Source organism: Notothenia coriiceps, unplaced genomic scaffold (genome assembly GCF_000735185.1).
Source record: "Notothenia coriiceps isolate Sejong01 unplaced genomic scaffold, NC01 NC01_scaffold00023276, whole genome shotgun sequence".
Lineage (NCBI taxonomy): Eukaryota > Metazoa > Chordata > Actinopteri > Perciformes > Nototheniidae > Notothenia > Notothenia coriiceps.
The window spans coordinates 33,785-55,784 of NW_011355977.1; the positions used below are offsets into that span (position 1 = coordinate 33,785).

Sequence of the window (22,000 nt, forward strand, 5' to 3'; positions counted from 1 at the left end):
GGTACAGGTTGCAACAGCTTGATATAAAACAATAAAAATACAAGCGAACAATACTCAATTCTCCCTCTGTACTCTGATGTAGAGCAGGTGATCTTTACCCCTTAATTGTAGCTGTCTGACTGTCGAGTGAAAGAATAATGTCTGGCAAAGGCAGAAAGAAGAGAACGATAAGACATACTGTAAATTACGTAACAAAGTTGCCTTAATTAAAAAGAATAACACAATTAATGTCTTGGTTCAATTAGATAAATACTTTATTTCATGTTATTTTATAATCGTTAAATATGGCCTGATTTAATACAGTTTGTTTTACATGTTAAACCGATATGCGTATGTGTTTCTTGTGCCTAGGAACTAATGTTTGTTCATGTGCTGGTACTGCGTGTTTTGTTGTTACACTGTACAACTCAACGTGGGTTGACGTCTTTGTTTGAAGCTTTGCTGAAGTCTGTGGCAAAGTTTTAATGTGACAAGAAGTCTGTGACAAAGTTATACAGAAAAGGAACTAGATTAATATCCTTTCACGACAAGCGGCCAACGAGGTATTTGTTTTATGTTTTCTTATTTTCATTCATATGTGTAGCACAATATGCTAATATGTTTAGCTATGTATACGTGTCATTCGGTGGTGTAGTTCTCACGGCGTAACGGAAGAGGGGAGGCTACAGGATGAAAACTCCAAGAAATAAACGCCCGTTTTAAAGAACCGATCTGTGTCTGTGTCGTGAAGAGAGCTACACATACTGTATGCAGTGACTGTTTGAACCAGACTACCTGTTAGAACCAGTCCTTGGGTAGTAAATCAAGTCTAGGCTGGTATAAGCAGTCATATGCTAGAGATCATTGGAGGGGGCTGTTGTGTGAACAAGAAGAAAGTCAACAATGTATTGTTAAGTGATTCATGTTTAGTCATGTTGGAAAATACTAAAGATTTCCCAAGGAAACGGTAACATCTGTTGTGACACAATGGTGAGGCTGTGTCTACTAGAGTCAAAGTTAAATAAAGATGCAAGGGATCCTGCTCTGAAGTACGAGTTAGAGACGTGACAATGGTTCTTTGAAAACTGGGTGATACATAGACGCAGTGACATCAAAAAAGAAGGGGTAAGGCTAAGTGATTGCTCCTTCACAGAATATTCAGGTAATTCTTCTAAACTTTCTCTTTGGTTTACTTTAGCTTCAACTAGCTCACTTCAGCCTTCACATTCTGAATCTTTACTAAGAAGGGTTTCAGAAAAAAAAGTTTCAATATTCAAAGAGGAATTTGTAATCACTGAAATGAAATGATCAGGTTTGCATCCAAGCCTTTGGGGTTATTTGTTCCCTGTAAATGAGCTTGCTGTTTTTTCTTTATAATCCTCCACATACCTGAGTCCTTCTTGCTCCCCTTGCCTCCATCTCTGTTCTTCTTCAGCACTGCCTTGAACATGGCAAGATTCCCAGAAGCCTCTCTGAAGGGCCCCTAAGAGAAAAGAAAAAAAGTCAGACACAACAAGACAACAGAAATGTATTCACAGTCAAAACTATCAGAATCAGAAACGGGTTTATTGCCAGGTAGGTTCACACATACGAGGAATTTGACTTGATGTCGTGGTGCACACATAAAATATAAAACAAAGAATCTCCATATAAAACAAAAAATCTAATATAAAACAAAACATCTTTAAGGACACTGTAATAAAATATGGTTGAATAGCAATAAAATAGAGCAGTAATTTACAGCGAAATAGATTGCAATTATAGAATATAAACTATGAAATACGAAATAAGAATATGCGCAGTAAGCAGTGTTTGAACAGTGTGTGCATTAATGTAATGCATATAGAGACTATGTAGTGGCTGAGGTAAAGTGTCAGTGGGGGGGGCCGGGCCTTGTTTAAGAGGCCGGTAGCGGAGGGGAAGAAACTGTTCAGACATTAGACATTATCCAGCAATACCAACACGTTCTTTTCTATTGATTGGAGAAACAGAGGCCATTTCCTCAATTCACCTGCCAATAATCAAACCATTTAAACACTGACATTTGCAAGTACCTTTTTACCCCCCCAAAAAACAAGCGATACAAATGTGTCCTCAAAAACCAAACATGGCAATGTAAAAACAGTGCATATCCGCATTGTACAGTGCTTAGCTGGCACCCGGCTGGGAGTTTTCCCACAGCACTCCCAATCCTGCAGGTCATCAGCAGAAGGGTGCATGGAAAGAATGCTCTAATATTTAAACAGAAAAGGACACATTCTGCTATCTTGCTTGCTATGCAGGAAAACACTGTCGAATACCCTGAATTCCACATGTAATTGATGCTATGTGACTGAACTTGGGTGTTTGTCCTGCTTTCCATGCTTGTTCCCAAGCTGGTGAGCATTTTGAATCCCTTGGGGTAAACGGTATAACATGAACTCAGGCTCCAGCCTGGATCTGCTTGTTTACTTTGGAATTATTTATAGTCTTACGTAGCAGTACATTGGTAAAATATACTTAACTAAACACAGCAGCAGTTAAACAGTTAAATGTGTGGGACTTTTGGTTTCTAACCCTCTAAACACATTATAGGTTGCTACCCTACTGTATTAATAGCAGCAGAGCAAACCCTCCAATGAAAAGAATGGTTTAAACCAAATAAGGGAATAACTTCTGCAAACAAAACACACAGTCCTCTCGCTGAGTTCTTAACCCCAGAAGCCAGGCTTTAAATATCAAAGTCATTTTACTGCTGCTGGCAGGAGGCTATCGATCCACCCTTTCTCATCCTTGATGGTTTCAGATGAAACATTGTGAAGCAGAGCCTCCCCTGAATCCGTTATTCACTACAACTCAGCCTTGACTGCTCCAAACTATTTACTTTTCATGAGGTTTCAATCCACTCAGCCAAACTTTAAATCAAGATTATGAATGTTTCCACGCAACACATGTTTACTCTGGTGTTTCATTCTTACATATCCAGAGAAAACACAGACAAAGCAAGCACTTCAAACCTACCCAAAGTTAAACTGATCCATTTGGGTATTTGCCATTCCTAGGCTCTATTACATTTTCAATGAATCAACATAACTGCCTTTCTATCAGTCTGTACTGAAAACACATTTTCAGTGATTCAATATTCCACCCATCACATCCATTCTGGCAGATTCAATCTATTATTCTCTCTTTGAAGATGAGTTTTAAGCACTAGTTTCTTCTGTTGAATAACTGGTTTTAATTGAAAACATCCTCAAACATGACCCCATGGAACATCTGAACTTGATATTTCAAGCTTGAATTATGATGGGGATGTTAAATTGACTTGTTCGTTGATTCACGCAGTGTGACAGACCAAATCAACCCATACTGATGACAGATAGTTGGAAATATCAATTGGGTAACAATTATTCTGCATTTTGCTTCTACTGTTAACTTGTGGCAGAGACTGTGGTTTGTTTCCCAGTAATAAGTACAGTAGAAATGCTGAGGACTAATACTTTCCTTGTTTCAAAACCACTTCTTCTAAGCCGCTTCTTTCCAAGGATGACATTTCCGTCTGCCAACCCTCTCTTTCTTTCCATTATGAACAGGATAATAAAAATAGCATACGTAACCATTCACATGGTTTAATGCAATGCACTACATAATGGCATTGTCACAACTTAATAACATTAAACTGAGCCAACATAAATAATTGTGCAGGCAACTAAAATGATTATCTGAAATAAGAAATGCACTTATACAAGGGTCTTGAGGCACTCAGAGGATACACAATATTTATTATCGTTTTGTTTTTTTGCGATATAATCTAAATGATAGTTATTTGAGCCTGGTATGATTTAAATGTGCTTTGATCAAAAGACTGATGTAATGGGAAGGAGGTCAAATGACAGGATCAAGTACAGAGCAGCACTCTTGAAAGTGGATAAAGTATAATGCTCAGGAATGTACAGGTGGCTGTGAGGGAAGAAAAAAAAACATGAGCAAGGTAAGCGCCAGGTGTGATACCGTGAGAAAAAGATCTGAGGACTGTGCCTATCTGCACACACAATAGTTTAGTTCAGTTTAGTTTGGAATAGCATAGTTCAGTACATTAGCCTAATGAGTAGAGCTGCTGAGTGCTGTGTGGGAGCAGGCTGCTCATCTCCATAGTAACAATAAACACCGCCCAGGTTAACCCAAAGGAAATGAGAAGTGCCTCCAAAAGCCAACATGACAAATTCCTTCCATTCTTCCTCCCTATCACAGCCACCAGACACATGCAGGCCGTACCCACCGTGAGAGGACACTACGTCTCCAGCAACAATCTTCAAATATCACGATTCATCCTGAGGTGTGCCTCCATTAGACAAAGGTGGAGAAATCAAGCCTTGAAAATTACTGAAATTAAAGATTTGAATGTGCTATGAAAGGGTTGTCAATAATACTCATTTAACAATGACATAGTGATTATAATATAGAAAATGTAATCTTTTGGTTCACAAGAGCCACAACATAGAACCAGTGCTTCATACTATAACAGTGTGTATATGTTTCCCCTCCACTGACACAGTCTTGGACAGACAACCATGACACAAAGTTGCAATAGCCACAGATGGTCAAGGATCAAGATGATTTTGCACTGAACCTAATGTCTGGTAGAGGTGCAAAGAAAAAACGCTTTTCAGAAGGGAACCAACTATTAGTGAGACAGTGAAACTACTAGTATAATACTGTCTCTTTCCACAAATAAACCCAAATACAACACATTTTTACCAAAGACAATATTGGGGCAGAATGTAAGGCAAGGCAGGGATCCTTTGTTGCAGCTAACACGAGACAAATAATTCAGTAAGCTGCTGATGTTTGCTTTCTAACTATAACATGAAATAAGAGTGGGTATCCGTATACACCAAGAACTTTTCAACACACCATTGTAACCTGATGCATTCTCTCCCTGCAGAGACCAGTCATTTTGTTCCAAGTATCTCCATCAAGTCTTCTGAATTCATGAATACATTATTTGAAACAGGAGCAAGGACAATATGTGTTGATGTTGCCTAAGCCTTGGGTTTAGTGGATGTGTGTGGATCCTTCAATAGCAAAGGCACCACAATCGACATCAAACACAGCTTGGTTTAAGCTGAGGTGGGGATATAACTGTGACCTTTGTAAGAAAGTCTCCTCAGAGAGGACTCGTTGACTGTGAAGTATGCAGCAAGAAGGGCAACAAGATTCCTCGAGCCCTCAAAGTCAGGTCCATCCCAGCGCTTTTAAGCTGTGTTTGGATATCAGCCTCACAGCATGGCCCCTAAGAAGGGGCCTCTCAATATTAAAACAGAGCACTGAAAGTCCTACAGTGGCTCCCATGTCTTTGTGGACACACAGGGGCTGAAAGAAGAGAAAATAGACTCTTAATACCGTCATGTGCCAGACACCCCAAGAGCAAACAGAAGCAGCAGAGCAACAGCAACGTGTATGGCTCATATTACTGTCTCTAACTTTATGTAAAAAGGACCAAGAACCTTGTCATCAAAAGTCCTCAACAGGTTTTAAAAAGCCCCCAAGCAACTGAAGGAACACACACAGCATAGACCTTATCAATGTGTTGGGGTAATAACATGTAAGATTAAGGATGCTTCCCCAAAGCTTGCGTTTTAAACCAGGCCGATGTCAGCTCTACGACCTTCACTTGTGGACCGTCTGTTACCTTGGAACAGCTCAAGGCAACAATTGAAAGGACTCCATTGTATTGTATAATAAGGAGGCAGTTTCCTTTCACACAAGAGAAATTGGAAACCAGAGTGGTTAAGGGGTGCCTGGGGTTATCAACATGTATGTTTTTAACAGGTCAGTCCTGACTTGATAGAGTTCAAATCTATACAGGTTGTGAAGAAGAAAAGATCCTCCCCTGCACAATGCTGGTGTGACATGTGGGTAATGGGGCCACCTAGCCATAACATAGCCATCCGAGAAGACTATATATAGAGATAGGATTGTTTGACCCCATTGCCTCTGGCAGGGAAGCATTTCACATACATTGGTGTGGTGAGTAAGAACCTGCTTTGTCCTCTGTGGCACACAATAGAGAGAACACCCTTAAGCTCAGATCAAATTCACAACTCCTGCAGCAAACAGCTATTTTCCACCCTGGGCGTTCATCTGTCACATGTTAAAACAGCCTGCCAGCATTCTACGTGAATCTACAGATTTACACATAGCAGCCGCCACATCTTATTATTTGAGCAACCCTCAAGTTGGTTTATCAAACCTGTGTAAAGTGATCAGATATTTAGAAAATGCCTCTGTGAACGACATACTTATCTATTCTTTTGCTGTCCCTTCACTGAGTGCAGGAAACCGGCTCAGCCTGGACGGTGGGTTCAAGTGGTCCATAAACAATGGGAAGTTAACTAACAAACCCCTGCAAGAGGAAGTGTGGGGAGTAGGTATGAAGGACAGCACAGTCGCAGTGGTGGCCATTGTTGTAAGCAAGGGCTGTTTTTCACACTCACATGATTGGAAGGGAAATAACAAAAGAACAGACATTTTTATGGAGCTAGTCTACGGGTTTGAAGTGCTTCCAGCAAAGCCCCCCACCTCAGAGCCCATAAGAAGCAGGTTCTCATCTTATACTCAGACGAAAAGGAAAATGTCTTAAATGCCAAAAGCTGACCTTTAAGAGTAAAGAGGATGATTAACTTGTTAATAAAACAATGCTACATCCAGCGTGTGCTATTTGACATGACAGCGGTTAAAACCCAGAAACAGATCAAGCATGACTTTCCTAACACTTTACTGTTAGTTTTGTACTTTTCAACGTGAGGCAGATAAAATAGTCTAAACTAAACTTAACTTTATGAGAATTACCAAACCAATTTTATTTATCCTTTAAGAAAATCCTTGAATGTTAAGGTGATATGAGACAGATAACAGATGTCCAGACAAATAATCTGTGTTTAATTGCCACACACTAATTCTCACAACTTCTGATTCTGAGAGAATATTATATGTTTCTGGAGAGAATTCCTCCAAATGAAATGATGAGAAAACAATAGTGACTTTAAGACCCCTGTGATTATTAACTTTTCATAGATGGAAATGATATCGTCCCATCACAGACAAATGTGTAGCTTGGGGCGAAGCCAGCTAGTGCCTTATTGAGGAGAACTAGCCACATGGCTCAGCGTGAAATTATGAAGGATAACAAGTTTGATCTACTCATTAGACTGCCGTGGGAAAAGAACAGTCATTTTGGAAAGACTGATTCTCCCTCTGAGGCCACTTGTCCTTGATCTTTTCTAATATCACTGATGAATAAATCCAGACACAGGACCACATGCTGGCTCAGCAATGACTGCGTCCCAGCAGTGTTGCTCTAGAAGTGTCGAGGCACGCTGCAAATTCACAGTTTCACCCCAGGCCGTGGAAACTGACTATACCAGAAAACGTAACAGGACTAGATATATCACATCCTAACCAGATTACAGTTGAAACTAAGCCAGCCATAGACTAAGACACGCCTACATATAACCTCCATTAATTCAGCTCGACTGATCAGAGTGTAGCATGCTTTTATGAATGAAAATTTGGAGTCGGTCTTACTTCTTCTTCTACTTTACAAACCATTTTCTTCACTGAGCTTTTCCTTTCCACAGCGATTACACACTGCTGACATCACACCAACAATCCCAAAATCATGAGCCGGCACCATATATTTAACGTCACGCTGAGTAGCAACAATCATCTCATCAGTTACAGCCATTAAATCGTGCTATCAGTGAAGATTAAACATTATTACTATATACTGATTTGCAGTAGCAATCACGTGTTAATGAATGTCAATGAACATCTGGAGAAACATATAAATAAATCATTCTACACCATTATTGCTTACACACAATTCCATATTTGCCTCCCAGGAAGCCTGGTGTTTGAGTAAGGGTCAAACATTAACCAGTAGTGTTTAAAGTCTACAGGAAGTTCTTGCAAACACCGAGACATTTTCCTCATGCTATGATTTGTAGGTCAGAGGGTCACATATAATGAACTGACTTAAAATGAAACACTAGAAAGCCAGGATTTTAGCAAGCGCCTGTTTAAAAGGGCATTAAACCCAAGAAGCACTTTGTAGATAAGTTGTCAAACCCACTTGTCAATATGGAGTGCTTTCGCTGTACTGAACTACTTATGATATAATTTAGTGTCTAAAGAAATGTTAGTCATCCAACAGCGATAGAAGAACTTTGGATTATCAGTTTATATGCAATAACTGAATAGGGGAAGACACCTAGCCTTGATCATAAATAGTTACTGTTGACTTAAAGTCGTCACATGAGACAAGCCCAGCCACTCCTGTGCAATGACTTTTAAAAGACAAATATTAACCGATACAGATACACATTGACATATCTCGGAGATTACTAAACCCAACTAGTGACAAGCTCTTTCTTAAAACTATATTGAATCTTGTTGTCCGTATCAAATAAAAAAAATTCAACCGATATAGGAACGTTTGTGAACGTGACAAAATGTCAGAAATCCATCAAACTGCAAACTTTTGCCTTTCAATGTCAGCCCTAAACTCACTTGCTGTCCCACTGTGATGTTGTAAAGTAAAACAAGAAATGAAAAAGAAGAATAGAGTTGACAAGGAGAGATTTTTCTCGCACATCGGTAACCAGTATTAGTGGTTCATTTTTTTAAGTCATTACGGTGACTTATAAATACAACTTCTAACACTATACTACTGTAAAACTACTTGTGAAATATGAGCCCATCCATCTTTCTCCCAATGACTTTATGCAGGTGAGTATGCTGATTTCACACTTTGGTATGTCTGAGGCTCTCAGCATCTCTCTCCCTTCTTCCCTCCCTCTCTGAGGCTTTCTAATAGGCTTGACAAAAACGTAAATCATTTACAGCTGTTACTAAGAAACCCTTCCAAACACACGTGCTCTAGATACACCCATTCAAGCATGAGTGCAAATAAGCACGTGTACACCTTGCAGACCTAGATTATACGGTATAACACAATGAGAAATTAAGAGATGGTATGTAATCCAGATTGTGTCATACTAAGACACTTTCCAACACATCACTGAAACACAAAGGCAGTATGCAAGGCTGTCATTATGTAATGCTTTGAAAAAAGAGAAATTCAATGATAATACAAGCCACTTTGATACAGAACTTGTCATAAGCCTTTAGGACACCTAAGTTAATTCAATTACACAATACCACTTGGGCTGTAGGCCTGTGTGTGATCCTCCATGCTACCACTGAGAGTGCAACATGATTTATTTGCCCGTGAATATCTAGGCATTGCAGAACTTGGCATGAGTCTTGTTTTAGAACAACAATAAAGAGTAAATAGAAAATGGAGTTTAACCATATTTTTGCGAGGAAGCCAGGTTTTTATGATCACTTCAGCTACCACATTGCAGGAGATCGTGTTGCACTGCCCAAAGAAGCATAACAACCTGCGCTTTGTTCCAGTTCCAGGCTCTCAGGAAGTAACTGCTTTCTGCATCTTCAGCTATTAAATTAATATTTCACAACATGCCTTACAGCCATCTAAATGATTGGCATGTGAAAATGTCTTCTTATGATAATAATGGTCGCTTATTGTACGCAATATGAATATCACTTACATGTAGATAGCATAGGAGGTTGGTTCATTTCAAGCTGTTTTTTCTTGTTGAACTTTTTCGTAATGCAAGCTAGAATACCATATCCACTCTCATAAAGCCCAATAGCTACAGACGTTTTGAATGACAGCTTTCATACCAGCGCAAACAAACCAACCAAACAGGAGGTAATTTGAACAGCAACATACTGAGCAAAAATATAAACGCAACACTTTTGTTTTCGTTCCCATTTCTCATGAGTTGAAATCAAAGATCTAAGACTTTTTTTCTACACACAAAAAGCCTGTTTCTCTCAAATATTGGTCACAAATTGGTTTGAATCTGTGTTTGTGAGAACTACTCCTTTGCCCGAGATAATTCATCAATCCCACAGGTGTGGCATATCGAGATGCTGATTGCATGAGTATTGCGCTGGTGTGCCTCTGGTTGGTCACAATAAAATATGCAGTTTTAATCACACAGTACAATTCCACAGATGTCATTTTAGAGCATCCTAAGAGCATAATAGGACACATGCTGTCGCTTACACTTGAGGTCAGGTTTGGTTTGTGTTATCAAGTATTCTGACATCCCAAAATAATCTTGGTTAAACAGAATGCTGACAGTAGGGGGTCCTGAACCCAAATCAATTCTTGATCCTAGTGCTTCGACAATTATTAGAAGTACAAAAGTAGAAAATCATCATTCTCATCAAAGATGTGCTGTCTGTCAGGTCACTGGCTCCAATAACTTTCCCTCCTCAGCCATAACAATGCGACTCTCATGCCAGCATCTGTTACTGGCCAACTGGCCGGGGACCATGGGAACTAGGCCCTGTCGAGTCCGGGAGGCCGACTCTTGTGGCACTTTCAATAAAAGTGCTCTGTAGTACAAACATCTCCCAACCCTGCAGTTGATAGACAATTGGAGTAGCTGTCTAGCCTTGGCATTGAGGCATGCAAATCAACTGTAATGGTTCTATAATCAGCGTAACATTGCCTGAAATTATGTTTGAAAGTTAATACTGACTATCTCTATGTTACAGTCAGCATGATTGTCAGAAGCAAAGCCTGCTTCACCTGTTGAGTTTGGAATAGATAGTAAATGCTGTATGAACAGTGGAACTGCCCTCGAAGCTAGATTGAGACAAGTCACTCAACACAGGAAATAGCTATGGTTATGTCAGATAGAATCCAAGACGTTATTAGTCTTTATATCACTTGTTCAGAGAGAACATCCAATCGATGACTTCATGTGTTCTCAGAGATCAAAGCAGCTTCTTGACATTTACAAGCAGTTTTCCAGAAGGGGAAAACAGAGCTTTGATTTTTAAACACCTGGCTAAGCTACAAGGGGATTCCTCTATTGAAAAGATTGCTGAAAACAGAAAAAGTCATACACAGCAAGTGGTCAAACTTCAATGACTCAATCTATGTGGGCGGACGAGATTACAGTCCTGTAGTCTTAACCCTACCACTATATCTGGGCTGGGTTCTGGTTTGGAAACCGCTTCATCCAATCAGAAAATACAGACTAAAATTAGCATCAAACAAGACCACATAGTTATAAGAAAAGTAATGAACCTTTTTATAAAACATCTGCATCCTACTGAGCAGGATGTTGCTCCACAATAAGTATTACCCTTATTCAAAAGTTATTGGATGTCTAGTAACAAGCCATTAAGGCTATTCTGCACATTACAAATTATTGTAATAAATGAAGTAAGTAAAGTATGAATGTACTTTGAAGTTACTCTTTAATAACCAACTGTTTGTTCATGTATTTCTAAATAGCCTAGTCAAAGTCTATCAGAGCTCAAATGATTAGTTTTATGTTTTATTCGTCCAATAGTGTAAAACCCATTAGGCTATAGATATTACATTAAAATCATAAAACTTTGCAAAATCCAGACATGAGGGGCTGGAACCACAGATATTGGTATTTTGCTAAATATTACTGACAAAAATAATCCATCAGTTATTAAATGTTCCTGGCTATTATTTTTTTATTGAATATCTTTGGAATTGTTGACTGCTTTTCAGACATACAATTGACTCTATGAAATGATGACAGGCATTTTACAGTTTAAACAATCAAACAAAATCAATAGACAGGTAATGCAGCCCTAGTGTACAGTAAACTTATAATAATATAATAAGTACTTTAACTTAAAATGTATATAATCATCTGTCTGTCAGTCATGCTGCCAACAGTTACTCGACTCATCGTTTGAGCTCAACATAGCTCGTTCTAAACACATGAGGTGTTAAAAATAAGGACAATATCCAGGTAAAAGTGATACACATGAAAGTGAAACACCATCTTGTTTGATCAGTTATCAGTGCCCCGTTAGTTCCAATTCATACCAGCCAAACGCAAAAGGTAAGTGTGTGATGAAAGATAACGTAGCAACTCAGCGTGTTGAGCTAGGAAGCGTGGGTAACGGTTACCTTTAACGTCAAGTGGCGTAAGGCACACAAAAAGTAAATTGAGCACGGCGAATACATTGAAAGTAAAACACAGTGCTGTCACTCCCGGTGGTTTTGACGGCAGGTCAATGGGCATGTCCCGACATTCCCCCCAACTCACTGCCACTAAAACTCCTGAATGGAAAACTTATCTCTACTTTTCTGAAACGACACTTCCAGGGTAACTCCGTCGACACAGTTAACTTGAGAGTATTGTCTTACCTGATAATTGTCATGGATATGAAAGTATAACCAAAGTTTTCCCAGTCTTTCTGCGTATATCTCCAAACAAACTCAGTCCCCACTTGATCCACCAAGGTATGCTACGGGCCGCCGGGCTCCTCCTCCCCGCATGAGGTCATCTGAGAGGGAGGCAGGAACATCAACAGAGAGCAGGGAACCAGGACAAACTCCCCCTCCTTCCTCCTCCTCCTCCTCCCCCTTCCTCCTTCCCATTCTACATGCATGCCTCATGGACAAGACAGGATGCTAGATATCCAAGATTATTTACTGTACAACTGCAGGCTACAAGCTTGCAATGTAATGATGTTGGCCAGTAAAAGTAACGAAATCCCCCTTTAAAAAGTCTCCAAATCGTTCAAAATTACCTGAATTGTCCATGTTTTATTTATTCAGTTAGATGCTCTATGGTGATTTCTTTAGTGCATTAAAAAACAATTATTTCAGGTATTTTCACAACTAAGTTAAATAAAGTCCAAATAAAACTGTTTACAAGGAGAACCCTTCCTTGGAATTTACAGGCTAATAAAATACCTGTGTGATCCTTATAAAACTGACAATTACCGTGAGATGCAGTTAAAATCTCAGAAACAGTCTGTAATTGGGCTTTGTTGCTGATAAGGCTATTATATCACAAATAAACCATGGGCATTTAATTCCCAAATGAAATGTCTTAATGATGTTTCAAAGCTCTTGCCACTGTTCAGGAATACATTTCTGCACTGAATTCTCTATATATTGATTTATGTTGCTACATTTTAGATATACTGAGCACAGAATTACTGCCAATTATAAAACACCTAAGTATCACAGCTATTCATTTATAGGCAACATACACACAGCTGTCTTCTGTCAACATCATATCAATGGAAACGGAGGAATCAGATCATATTTCATTGTCACACACACATGCACAATACACACAGTAAATTAATAATTTAACCAAATCTAGTTAGAGGAGCAGCGGGCAGCTACTTTACAGCACCCAGGCACTAGTGTTTGTTATGGTCCCTTGCTCAAGGGCCCCTCTGCAGTGCCCTGGAGGAGAAGTGGACCCTCTGAGGTACTAGTCCAGGCTCCTTACTTGGTCATATTTTCTTCCCTTTCAGTCCTTAAATCAAGTCTCCATGGAGGATGGCTACCTAGGAAGTTTTAGTACTCACATTTGATATGCAAAATGAACATTGAAGTGGGAAACTATATTCAGAGGTAAGAAAAATATTAATTTACACAGGTATTGTTAATATGTTAGTCCTTGGCATGACATTATTTGCTACTCAGCAGATTAACATTTTACAAACTCATAAAACATTATGCATTACTACATCAAACTATTAAGGGTATATAAACTTGGCACCACCTGTACTGGCTACAACATAAAAATGCTGCTTTGCATGAAAGATTTATCATATTATTCACAGCCCAAATACACAATCGAATGTGAAACTTGACATGGAGTATTTACATTGTGTTCCTAAGCAAACAGTCTAAGCACTGTTATTAAGGTTAGCATTACAATAAAAAGTATATTGATAGGCAAATGTAAAATGAGTAGCAGTCCATCTAACAGCAATCTTATCATGTATTTTCCTCCTTGTTGATACACATTAGAAGAACACGGGTGTAAACATGAGTTAAAGCTTTTATTTATAATTGGCCTAATAAATGTAGGTGTGTTGTTAGAAGCAGGACTTCTTTGAGTGCTCTGCTGAATCTCTGCTGCATGGTGTCATACAATACACACACCATTATGTATCTTCACGTAACTGTTATCTGAGAGGGTTTAATGTTTTCACATGCAGGTATATAATAGTGGCACTAAATCTTTCATCATTCATGTTTGCTTGAAAGTGCAAACAATTCCTTACTGTTATACAATACATTGCAAAGACTGTTCCCTACCTGGTCTGTCAAGCTAAGCTCCCAGCATGCCTTAGTGTATGGTGACCTCATGAGGTGACAGATTTGTATGCAGCTTGTTGCATGTGCGAAGCCATGTTCAACAGATATTTAATGTCATAACATTATCTAATGTGTTTTTCCCAATTTAGGTGTGTGAACTGCATTAAAAGGAGTAAACCTACCATGCCTAAAACTGTAAATTGGTGATAGGAGTGCATTTTTTTGGGGCCGCAAACCACATCTTCTCAGTCATCCCACTCCTCTGTGTGAGGCACTGTTATACAGTCGGCGAGCAGTGTTTTCTCAGCAGTGTGGTGGGCGTCACAGGGTCAGTGAGGCTCTTCAGATGGCGGGGAAATGGGCAGACACTGGCAGGGAAATGCACCAAGTCTGCAAGTCAGAAGACCACCAACTGCTCCTCTCCTCAAACAGAGCTCCAGACGTCTCTGAACTTCACACACAGATGGCATGAAAGGCATGTGTGAACAGCATGACCATCACAGAGAATTTAAGGTCGGCCCATTGTGTCCACAAGGCTATCTTTGAGTACTTTGTTGGCGAACAAACAAGCTGACACAGTTTGTGTGATTTCAAATGCAAACAAAATGGGCACATGTATTAATGTGGTGACATGAGACACACATCATACAACAGAAAAGCACACACTGACATGTTGAAATTCAACCAGTATGGGGACAAGGGGAGGAGTTTTTGTAATTGTATTTACAATCTAGCAGGGATTCTTTTTAATTGAAAGGGATAGCTGAGACACAAAGCCACATTCTGTATTGTCAGGGTGTGAATAAATATAGCATTACTCAGTGCCCAACGGTCAAGTAGCTCCCTTAGAATTAGAATTGTAATATGTGCTTTTCAGCTGTGAAAGGAAAATGCAGTATGGCTTTATTTTTTAACAGAATATCTTTAGATGGCGGAATTCCATTCAGGCTCTTGGTATTGTGAATGCTGAATCTCTGTCACATTGTCATATATTACTGACAATTTGAATAGAGCTAACAAGGCCAACAGATGTTGAGGTTACTGGAACAAATGTGCTGTATACATTTTTTGTATCATTTATATCTACCTTTTTATTTGTTTTACTTTATATTCATTTTTTAGCACTTAGCTGAATGCAACAATTACTTATATTGAGACTTTATGTATTATGCATGAACTATTATCCTGTGTATGACATGATTACATTTAACAAAAAAACATTATGAAAACAATTGATCATCCTTCCCATGTCTTTGAAAGTACTGTGGTTGACAACCTAAAAAAAAGAATCATTACAGTGCTTTGTCGTTTAGTGTGTTGTGTGAGCGTCTTTCAGCTTCTCTTGTTGTCCATCAGGGTTTACTTCAACACAAACATGGCAGATATAAAACAGTGAGACCTGAAATGTAAGCAGGCTGATGAATGTATAATCCAGTTCAAATCCATCCATCTCTTCCTTCTTCCACCTAATTTGCACTGCACCCAGGCCTGCATTCATAAATTATCCAGGAAAGTGATTAAAAACCCAGGAATCACTTGTTTAATGATATGGAGACCAACTGTTGTCTCTTGTTTTGATATGAGTGTTAAAGAAATACAATATGGATTTGGTTTACTATTTAAAAGAAATAACTTTAGTTTAAGTTACTGCTGCCCTCTCGAGGATTTGTGTTGGAGTCATTTGCCCTCAAGCAGGGCTGAGCAGGTTCTGCAGTTCTTGTTGAGGGACAAGACGTAGCTAGCCCTTATGGGAATTTCCTAAATAGTTTCCCATTCACAACATTAACTGTGAGTCACTTAACATATTGAAAGAGTCATACGAGAAGATCTCTTTCTCCAAGATAAAACATTTGTTAATTGCAGACATAGGCTTAATTTCTACTCGGGACATGTCCCCACCACATGTTCTGAAAATAGCTTGCACAAAGAATTGTGAACTTTGAGAACAGTTTATTTGGACAAGAGAACATGTACAATCTGGAGGACTCTTGACACTTTGATGTATTTCTGGAAACCCAAGTGGTGCAGTTTGGATATGCGACATGTTTATTAGTAATAATTGAATAGAGAATAGTAAAGCAATTGTTGCTCACAAATATGCAGCAGTGTGGCATACTTACAGCACTAGCTGTCAGCATTTTTTATTGTGAGCTTATGTACTGTATGTATGGGATTGTGTATGTATTGTTTGCGGAAGGTGCTTATTTCAGTAGTTTTTTTTGTATCTGAAAGTAATTGTCGCCACCACTTCTAACAAAGTGACGCCCATGATTGCAGTATCTTGTTACACTAGATGTTGAAATGCATAGGGCAATCTTTAAGAGTAAATAAACACTTGAAAACCAGAGAAAGTTGTAATTGTTTAATGAATGCAACTTACAGTTTGGTAAAGTACACAAAGGTCCTCACGTTATAAACAGCCATTTGCTGCCACCTAGTGGTCATTACTACTTACTACAAATACACATTGAGGAAAAAGGAGAACTGCAAAATAGGAATGCCATGCGATTTCTATTTTTTTTTTAATTCAAATCTAATAAGTGCCAAGCAATACAAAGTTAAGATTTAACTGGGGAAAAAAAAAAAGTTTCAAAAACCCTCAAAACCACCCTCACATTAAACATACCCCCAACACCATCAACAAGGAAATACAAAAGCATTTCTCTTAACACTATCAAAAGGCACATTAAATGCTGGTTTATACACATTCTCTCACAGCCTAGAAAGTAAACTCAGAGCTTGACGAAATCTTGCACCCCATTAATACTGACACTTTACAGATAACCTGTCAGCCCCCTCAATTGTCTAACCCTTCATGTTTGTCTTTCACAGTTGACTGGACACAGTTCCCTCTGGGGCCAGTCTTAAACAAAATGTTGTTCAAAACTTCCTCGGCTGCTGGATGCAAAAGGACCGGAGGGAGTGGGGCTTCTCCATTGCGGGGCGCACCTTTCCGTGCCTCACACTCACTGGTGTCTCTGGAAAGTCATGGCTCAGCTGCAAAAAAACATCAGGCAGGAGTTTATACACACATGTCTCTGTGGCCTGAGGCACTGTGTCCATTCCAGTTTGCCCAGCAGGAATGAACTCGACATGCACAGTACGAATGTGCTTTTTACTAAAGGGAGTTTGTTTACCTTTTCAAGAGTTCCCGACAGAAGAATACTAACTTGTTGCATTCTGTTGGAGGTTGCAAGGGTCCTGCGGAAAGATCAAAGTTCAAATTAACTTTAAAAAAAAAAGGAAATTCAATTATGTTTAAATCGTAAACATCCATTGCTGTGTCCTTGGAGTTTACACTTTTAAGTCATCATACAAACTCTCAACCTACCTTGGTTTATCAGACCGCTTGCTCTCCTTCTCTGGAGTCCCATGGGAGGCACTGTCTTCAATGCCTTTCTTGGCTACCCTTTTACCGCCAGCCTTAACTATTGACCGAAAGGAGGAAACTGTTTAATAGGTAATCCAATAAAAAGAAAAAAAAACTGCCCCTGGCATTCCCTTTACAAAACAATCTGTACCAACAAAGATTTGATGTGAACGTTTTAAGTTGCTTTAAAAACACTAAACAGATTGTAGGGGGTCATGCATGCGATTAATTGTTGTCCAATTTGAGCAGCAGACATTTTATATATGTTCAAAATTATATGTTTTATGTCTATTAATTTCCCAAGGCTTCTAGAAATCGTTAAAATTGCCATAAAAACAAAACCCCTCCTTGGTCAACTACTCAGAAGTCACGCCCCACTAATCCATGGGCCGTGATGTGTGGAGGGGGAGGGAGGGAGGGGGTGTGTGTCAAACAACAACATCTTGAGATTTCACGTCCAAAAAAAGTCAGAAGAGCAATGCAAATCTGTACATTTCAAAGTGAAAATACCTAGACTAGACCTGTGAGCACATCCCCATTTATCGTGCAATGCTCACTCAAACGGAAAAAGAACAAAAACATTTTGGATAGCGTTACACATGCAACAAAGGGACCGATTGCAACAAAAAAGAAAAAAATCCCAAAGATTATAATTTCTCCCCATCGTCAAATTGCGTTTTATAACAGTCTGAAGAGCTTGGTTTTAAATGCATGTTATTGTGCTCACGAGTTCAGTGAGTGAGAACCAGTCTATGGTGAGAACACGGTGTTACTTTCAGCAGGGCCTGCGTCCAAAGAATGTGCATGAGGGCAACAACAAACGACGCACGTTGGATGCAATGAGCAATTATCACAGAATTCAACGAATCAATTTGTTTCCCACGATAAGAATACATTCACCAACCCACGTATCACAACGGGATGTAAAAGAAAAAGCAACTCGAATATTTTTCTCAGCGTCTGCACGGCTCTATCTGCGTAGAGCAGCGAAAACAACAACGCTTTTGCTGAATGTAGTAAAAAAAATCCTCCGCGCATTGCGAAGTCCATGCGGACAACAGTTTACCTGCAGGAGGGTGTCCAGCCTTCAGCAAAGGAGAATCTCTCGTCCCGGATTTGGATAGTTGCTGCACCATTTTCGAAACTTTCTGTAGAAAAAGCAAAGAACACACCTCGCTGAACGCCCACTTGGTTGTTTTTATGCTCAAACAAAGATGACGTAGACAGGAAGCACCTGCCAGAGAGACGCCTATTTGATTTTTTTTTAACTGATGTTCAGCTTTGACCAATGAATCGAAACTGAATACCGTCATACTGATCATTTACTTTCAAGTAATTGTGCATATGTTTTTGCGCATATGTTCAAGTTTTCCTACTTTGTTTTTTTCTCTCCATTGTTTTATTTTGAAAATCTTTGTAAAAACCGTTGAATGTGGTAGCAACAACAGACTGCCTGACAAAGACAGGGGACTTAAATAAATTCACATTTGATAAAAAGCATTTTTCATTAACATATATGCTAAAAAAACAAACTTTGTGCCTCTTAAAGGAAATTCACAGTTTTTCTTTAAGGAACTACACAACTCTTCTTTAAGGAACTACACAATAATATGAGTATCCTTTATGGTAGTCTATAGGTATTTACAGATGTATCCAGTTATTCTGCCTAACAATTAGGGCTAGTCTATACATTTAATCATCAAGTACCTCATCATTAATTAGAAGTGTCACTCAAGTTAATATTGAACTCCAACAAGTCTAACAGGAGGCAGGAAGATGTCAGTCATCAACATGTTACACCTGTGTGTACGTACTATTTGTGAATCACATTTGACTCAAAGTCTGCTTCTACACATGCAAATAACACATTGTTTGTGTTTCTTAATTCTCCTACATGACCCATTACTGGCAGAAGATTACAACCTGCTCATTGAAATAAGTAAGGCTTAACCCACACCCCTGCTGGGGTCAGATACAGCAATTTCTTTGTCAACAAGCTCAGGTTTGGCTGACTCTCTGCTGCATCATGTGTGGATAGCATTTGTGTCTTAGTGTCTGAGGCGGTACATGTGCTATACAACTTTTGGCAGTATTACATTGTGGGAGCTTCAATGTCCCTGAAAGCTCCAGTCTTACTGTGTTTGTCGAGTGGTTTGTTCTACTTTCACAAACACATTTATTTGGGGATATACAGCAGGACTAAGGTATAAATCCTGAAGCCTGTGCAGCTTTATTACCTGATCTTGATGCCCTGTCTGGACAAAGAACCTTAAGGCTAGTTACAAGACCTTCATCATTTCAGTTTGGTGTAACTTATGTGTTTGATCCACAGACAACAATCTTTGGGCAAGGTTGAATAGAAAAAATAACTTTATATTTTGCACATTTAATATGTTCAGATGAATCCTGAAATAGACGAGGAAAATGTCTCGTAACAAAGAAAATATATTACATGTCTATTTCATTTCTTGCATTCTATTATTTCCTCCCATAGAGGGGTGTGTTAATGTTCAGAAAGTACAACTAGTTCTGCTGTGTTGCTCCCCTGGCTCTCTCCTCTGCAAAATCATTGGCTGGTTAAGCATGCAGCTGAAGCCAATCACAGACCGCCTGTGGAGCCTGAGGAGCTGTACATCTTGTTCTCTTGAACATTTTGTTATGTTCTGACAAAGTGTAGTATTAGTATATTAACTCATACCTTTCCTCAATGACAGAAATCTCCAGAGGGGGGAGCTGCAACTGTACATTGTTATTTTTCATCTGTGTAGTTATATTTTATTTTCAGTTTCTTAAACGTGTATTATGTCTCTCCTAATACAGGGGTGGCTGTGGCTGGAGAGGTCATCCAGCAATTGGAAGGTAGCTACTGTAGTCATCATGTGGAAATAACCTTTGGGAAGATATTGAACACAAAACTGCTCAGAATAGCATAGCAACCAGTGTTTGAATGGGTTAATACTAACTTGTATTGTTAAAGTGCTTTCAGTCATTGCAAAGACAAACAAATGCTATGTAAATGCAGTCCTATAATAAGACTGCTGCTGCTTATTCAGCATTGCTACATATAGGGGTGTGGGTGATTGTCCTTTTTTACTTTTATAAAAAACATGTAGTGATTGTAAGCATGATCACAACTTTGTAAAGAGGATTATGTCATTTTACAAAATTGATGATAGATGCATTACTGATTTGCCTTCCTTGATACTTGTGAATGTGAACATGCACTTTTAGTAGAATAATGTATGTGTTGAAAGGAAAGCTTTTATACAAATCTGCACATATACATATTAGACACAGATTTATGAAACACTGAGTTAGGCTAATGTGTGTGTCAAACAATGCAATCTAACAACCCCCTGGACCGGAACTGAAGAAACACTCATTTCATTTTTTTTTTGGCATATCTTAATGTGAAAGATATGTTTTCACCATATTGAAAAGATGCAATGACACAACGTGTAAAAAACAAAACTGACCTTTTTTATTATTTTAGCGTGGTTGTGTTATGGAAGATCTTTGTCCACACATTTTTTTTCATATATTTATATATCTATAGAGATTTAACATGGCACAAGATTCTTTTTTTTAAACCAGTGCTGATGAATGTAAACCAGGTAACATGTTTTTTTCTGTATTTACAATAAAATGAAAGAAATGTACAAGACTCCATGGCATTACACAGCTTCAACATTAAGTACAGATACAATTTGATCCCTCTGTACAGTCTAAAATCATAACTTCACTGTATTTGTTTTTTTTGTTTCGTTAACAGATATGAGTTCATGATCCATTTTGGCTTCAGCACATACACATTCCCCATCTTGACTCTTACCGCATACCCTCGCTCACATGACACACCTTTCTCCATGCTCTCACAGCTAAGATTTTCATAAAGAAAATAAAACTAACATCTAGACAGAGCAGGACGCACGTCTTCCTCGCTGTGGTGTAGAGTATCGCCCCTCAACAGATTTCATCTTCCTTCTTCTAAATAAAAAATAATTTAAAAAAACATTCCATGATTTCCTTCTTTGGCACACATTCCATCTTTCCATCAGCCATCGCTCGGTTGAACTCACCCTCCGCAGGCACGCATTCACTTTATTAAAAACACACTTATAGCCAAGTTCATGAAAAAGTTTGTTTGTTTCTTGTCTCCGGACCTATACCCAGGAGTCAGGAGAGCCCGGGTACTGCTCCGCCCTGTAGGAAGGCCTCCGTGTGCTGGCGTAAAAGTCCACATAGTTGGTGTTGGATTTGAGCCCGTGAGGCTGGGAGCTGTAGTCCGCTGTGGGCGGGTAGGTGATCACCTCCTCTAAGTACGGGTCTTCGAAGCCGTGTGGATGCTGCATGTACATCCTGTACGTATCGTAGTTCCTCCTTCCTGGCTCCTCTGTATAATACACAGGCTGTAAGAAAAGAGAAAAGTAGGGTATAATGAAATGATTTTC

General features: G+C 39.0%; 3 protein-coding genes across 4 annotated transcripts in view; all 3 read right to left on the bottom strand.

Moving 5' to 3' along the window:
* Positions 1 to 12,379, bottom strand: part of LOC104954416 (protein TANC1-like) — a gene marked incomplete at its 3' end in the record, with an annotated part of 40,370 nt that extends 27,991 nt beyond the window's left edge. The window contains exons 1-2 of the mRNA XM_010781520.1: positions 12,260 to 12,379; positions 1,369 to 1,462 (exon numbers count right to left, since the gene is read on the bottom strand). Of these exons, the coding sequence (XP_010779822.1) occupies positions 1,369 to 1,429 (61 nt within the window). The remainder of the gene's footprint in view (positions 1 to 1,368; positions 1,463 to 12,259) is intronic.
* Positions 12,380 to 16,526: 4,147 nt separating this feature from the next.
* LOC104954398 (death-associated protein-like 1-A) lies at positions 16,527 to 18,736 on the bottom strand. The gene is made up of 4 exons (XM_010781499.1): positions 18,616 to 18,736; positions 17,511 to 17,607; positions 17,317 to 17,380; positions 16,527 to 17,176 (listed from the first exon to the last, which is right to left on the bottom strand). Exons 1-4 carry the CDS (start codon positions 18,683 to 18,685, stop codon positions 17,060 to 17,062), a joined length of 348 nt encoding a protein of 115 aa, XP_010779801.1. The 5' UTR covers positions 18,686 to 18,736; the 3' UTR covers positions 16,527 to 17,059.
* Positions 18,737 to 21,008: 2,272 nt separating this feature from the next.
* pkp4 (plakophilin 4) overlaps positions 21,009 to 22,000 on the bottom strand; it is a 73,112-nt gene continuing 72,120 nt past the window's right edge. For both annotated transcript variants that reach the window (XM_010781501.1, XM_010781500.1), the window contains one exon: positions 21,009 to 21,958. In XM_010781501.1, coding sequence (XP_010779803.1) covers positions 21,713 to 21,958 — 246 coding nt within the window. In that variant the 3' untranslated portion in view covers positions 21,009 to 21,712. The remainder of the gene's footprint in view (positions 21,959 to 22,000) is intronic.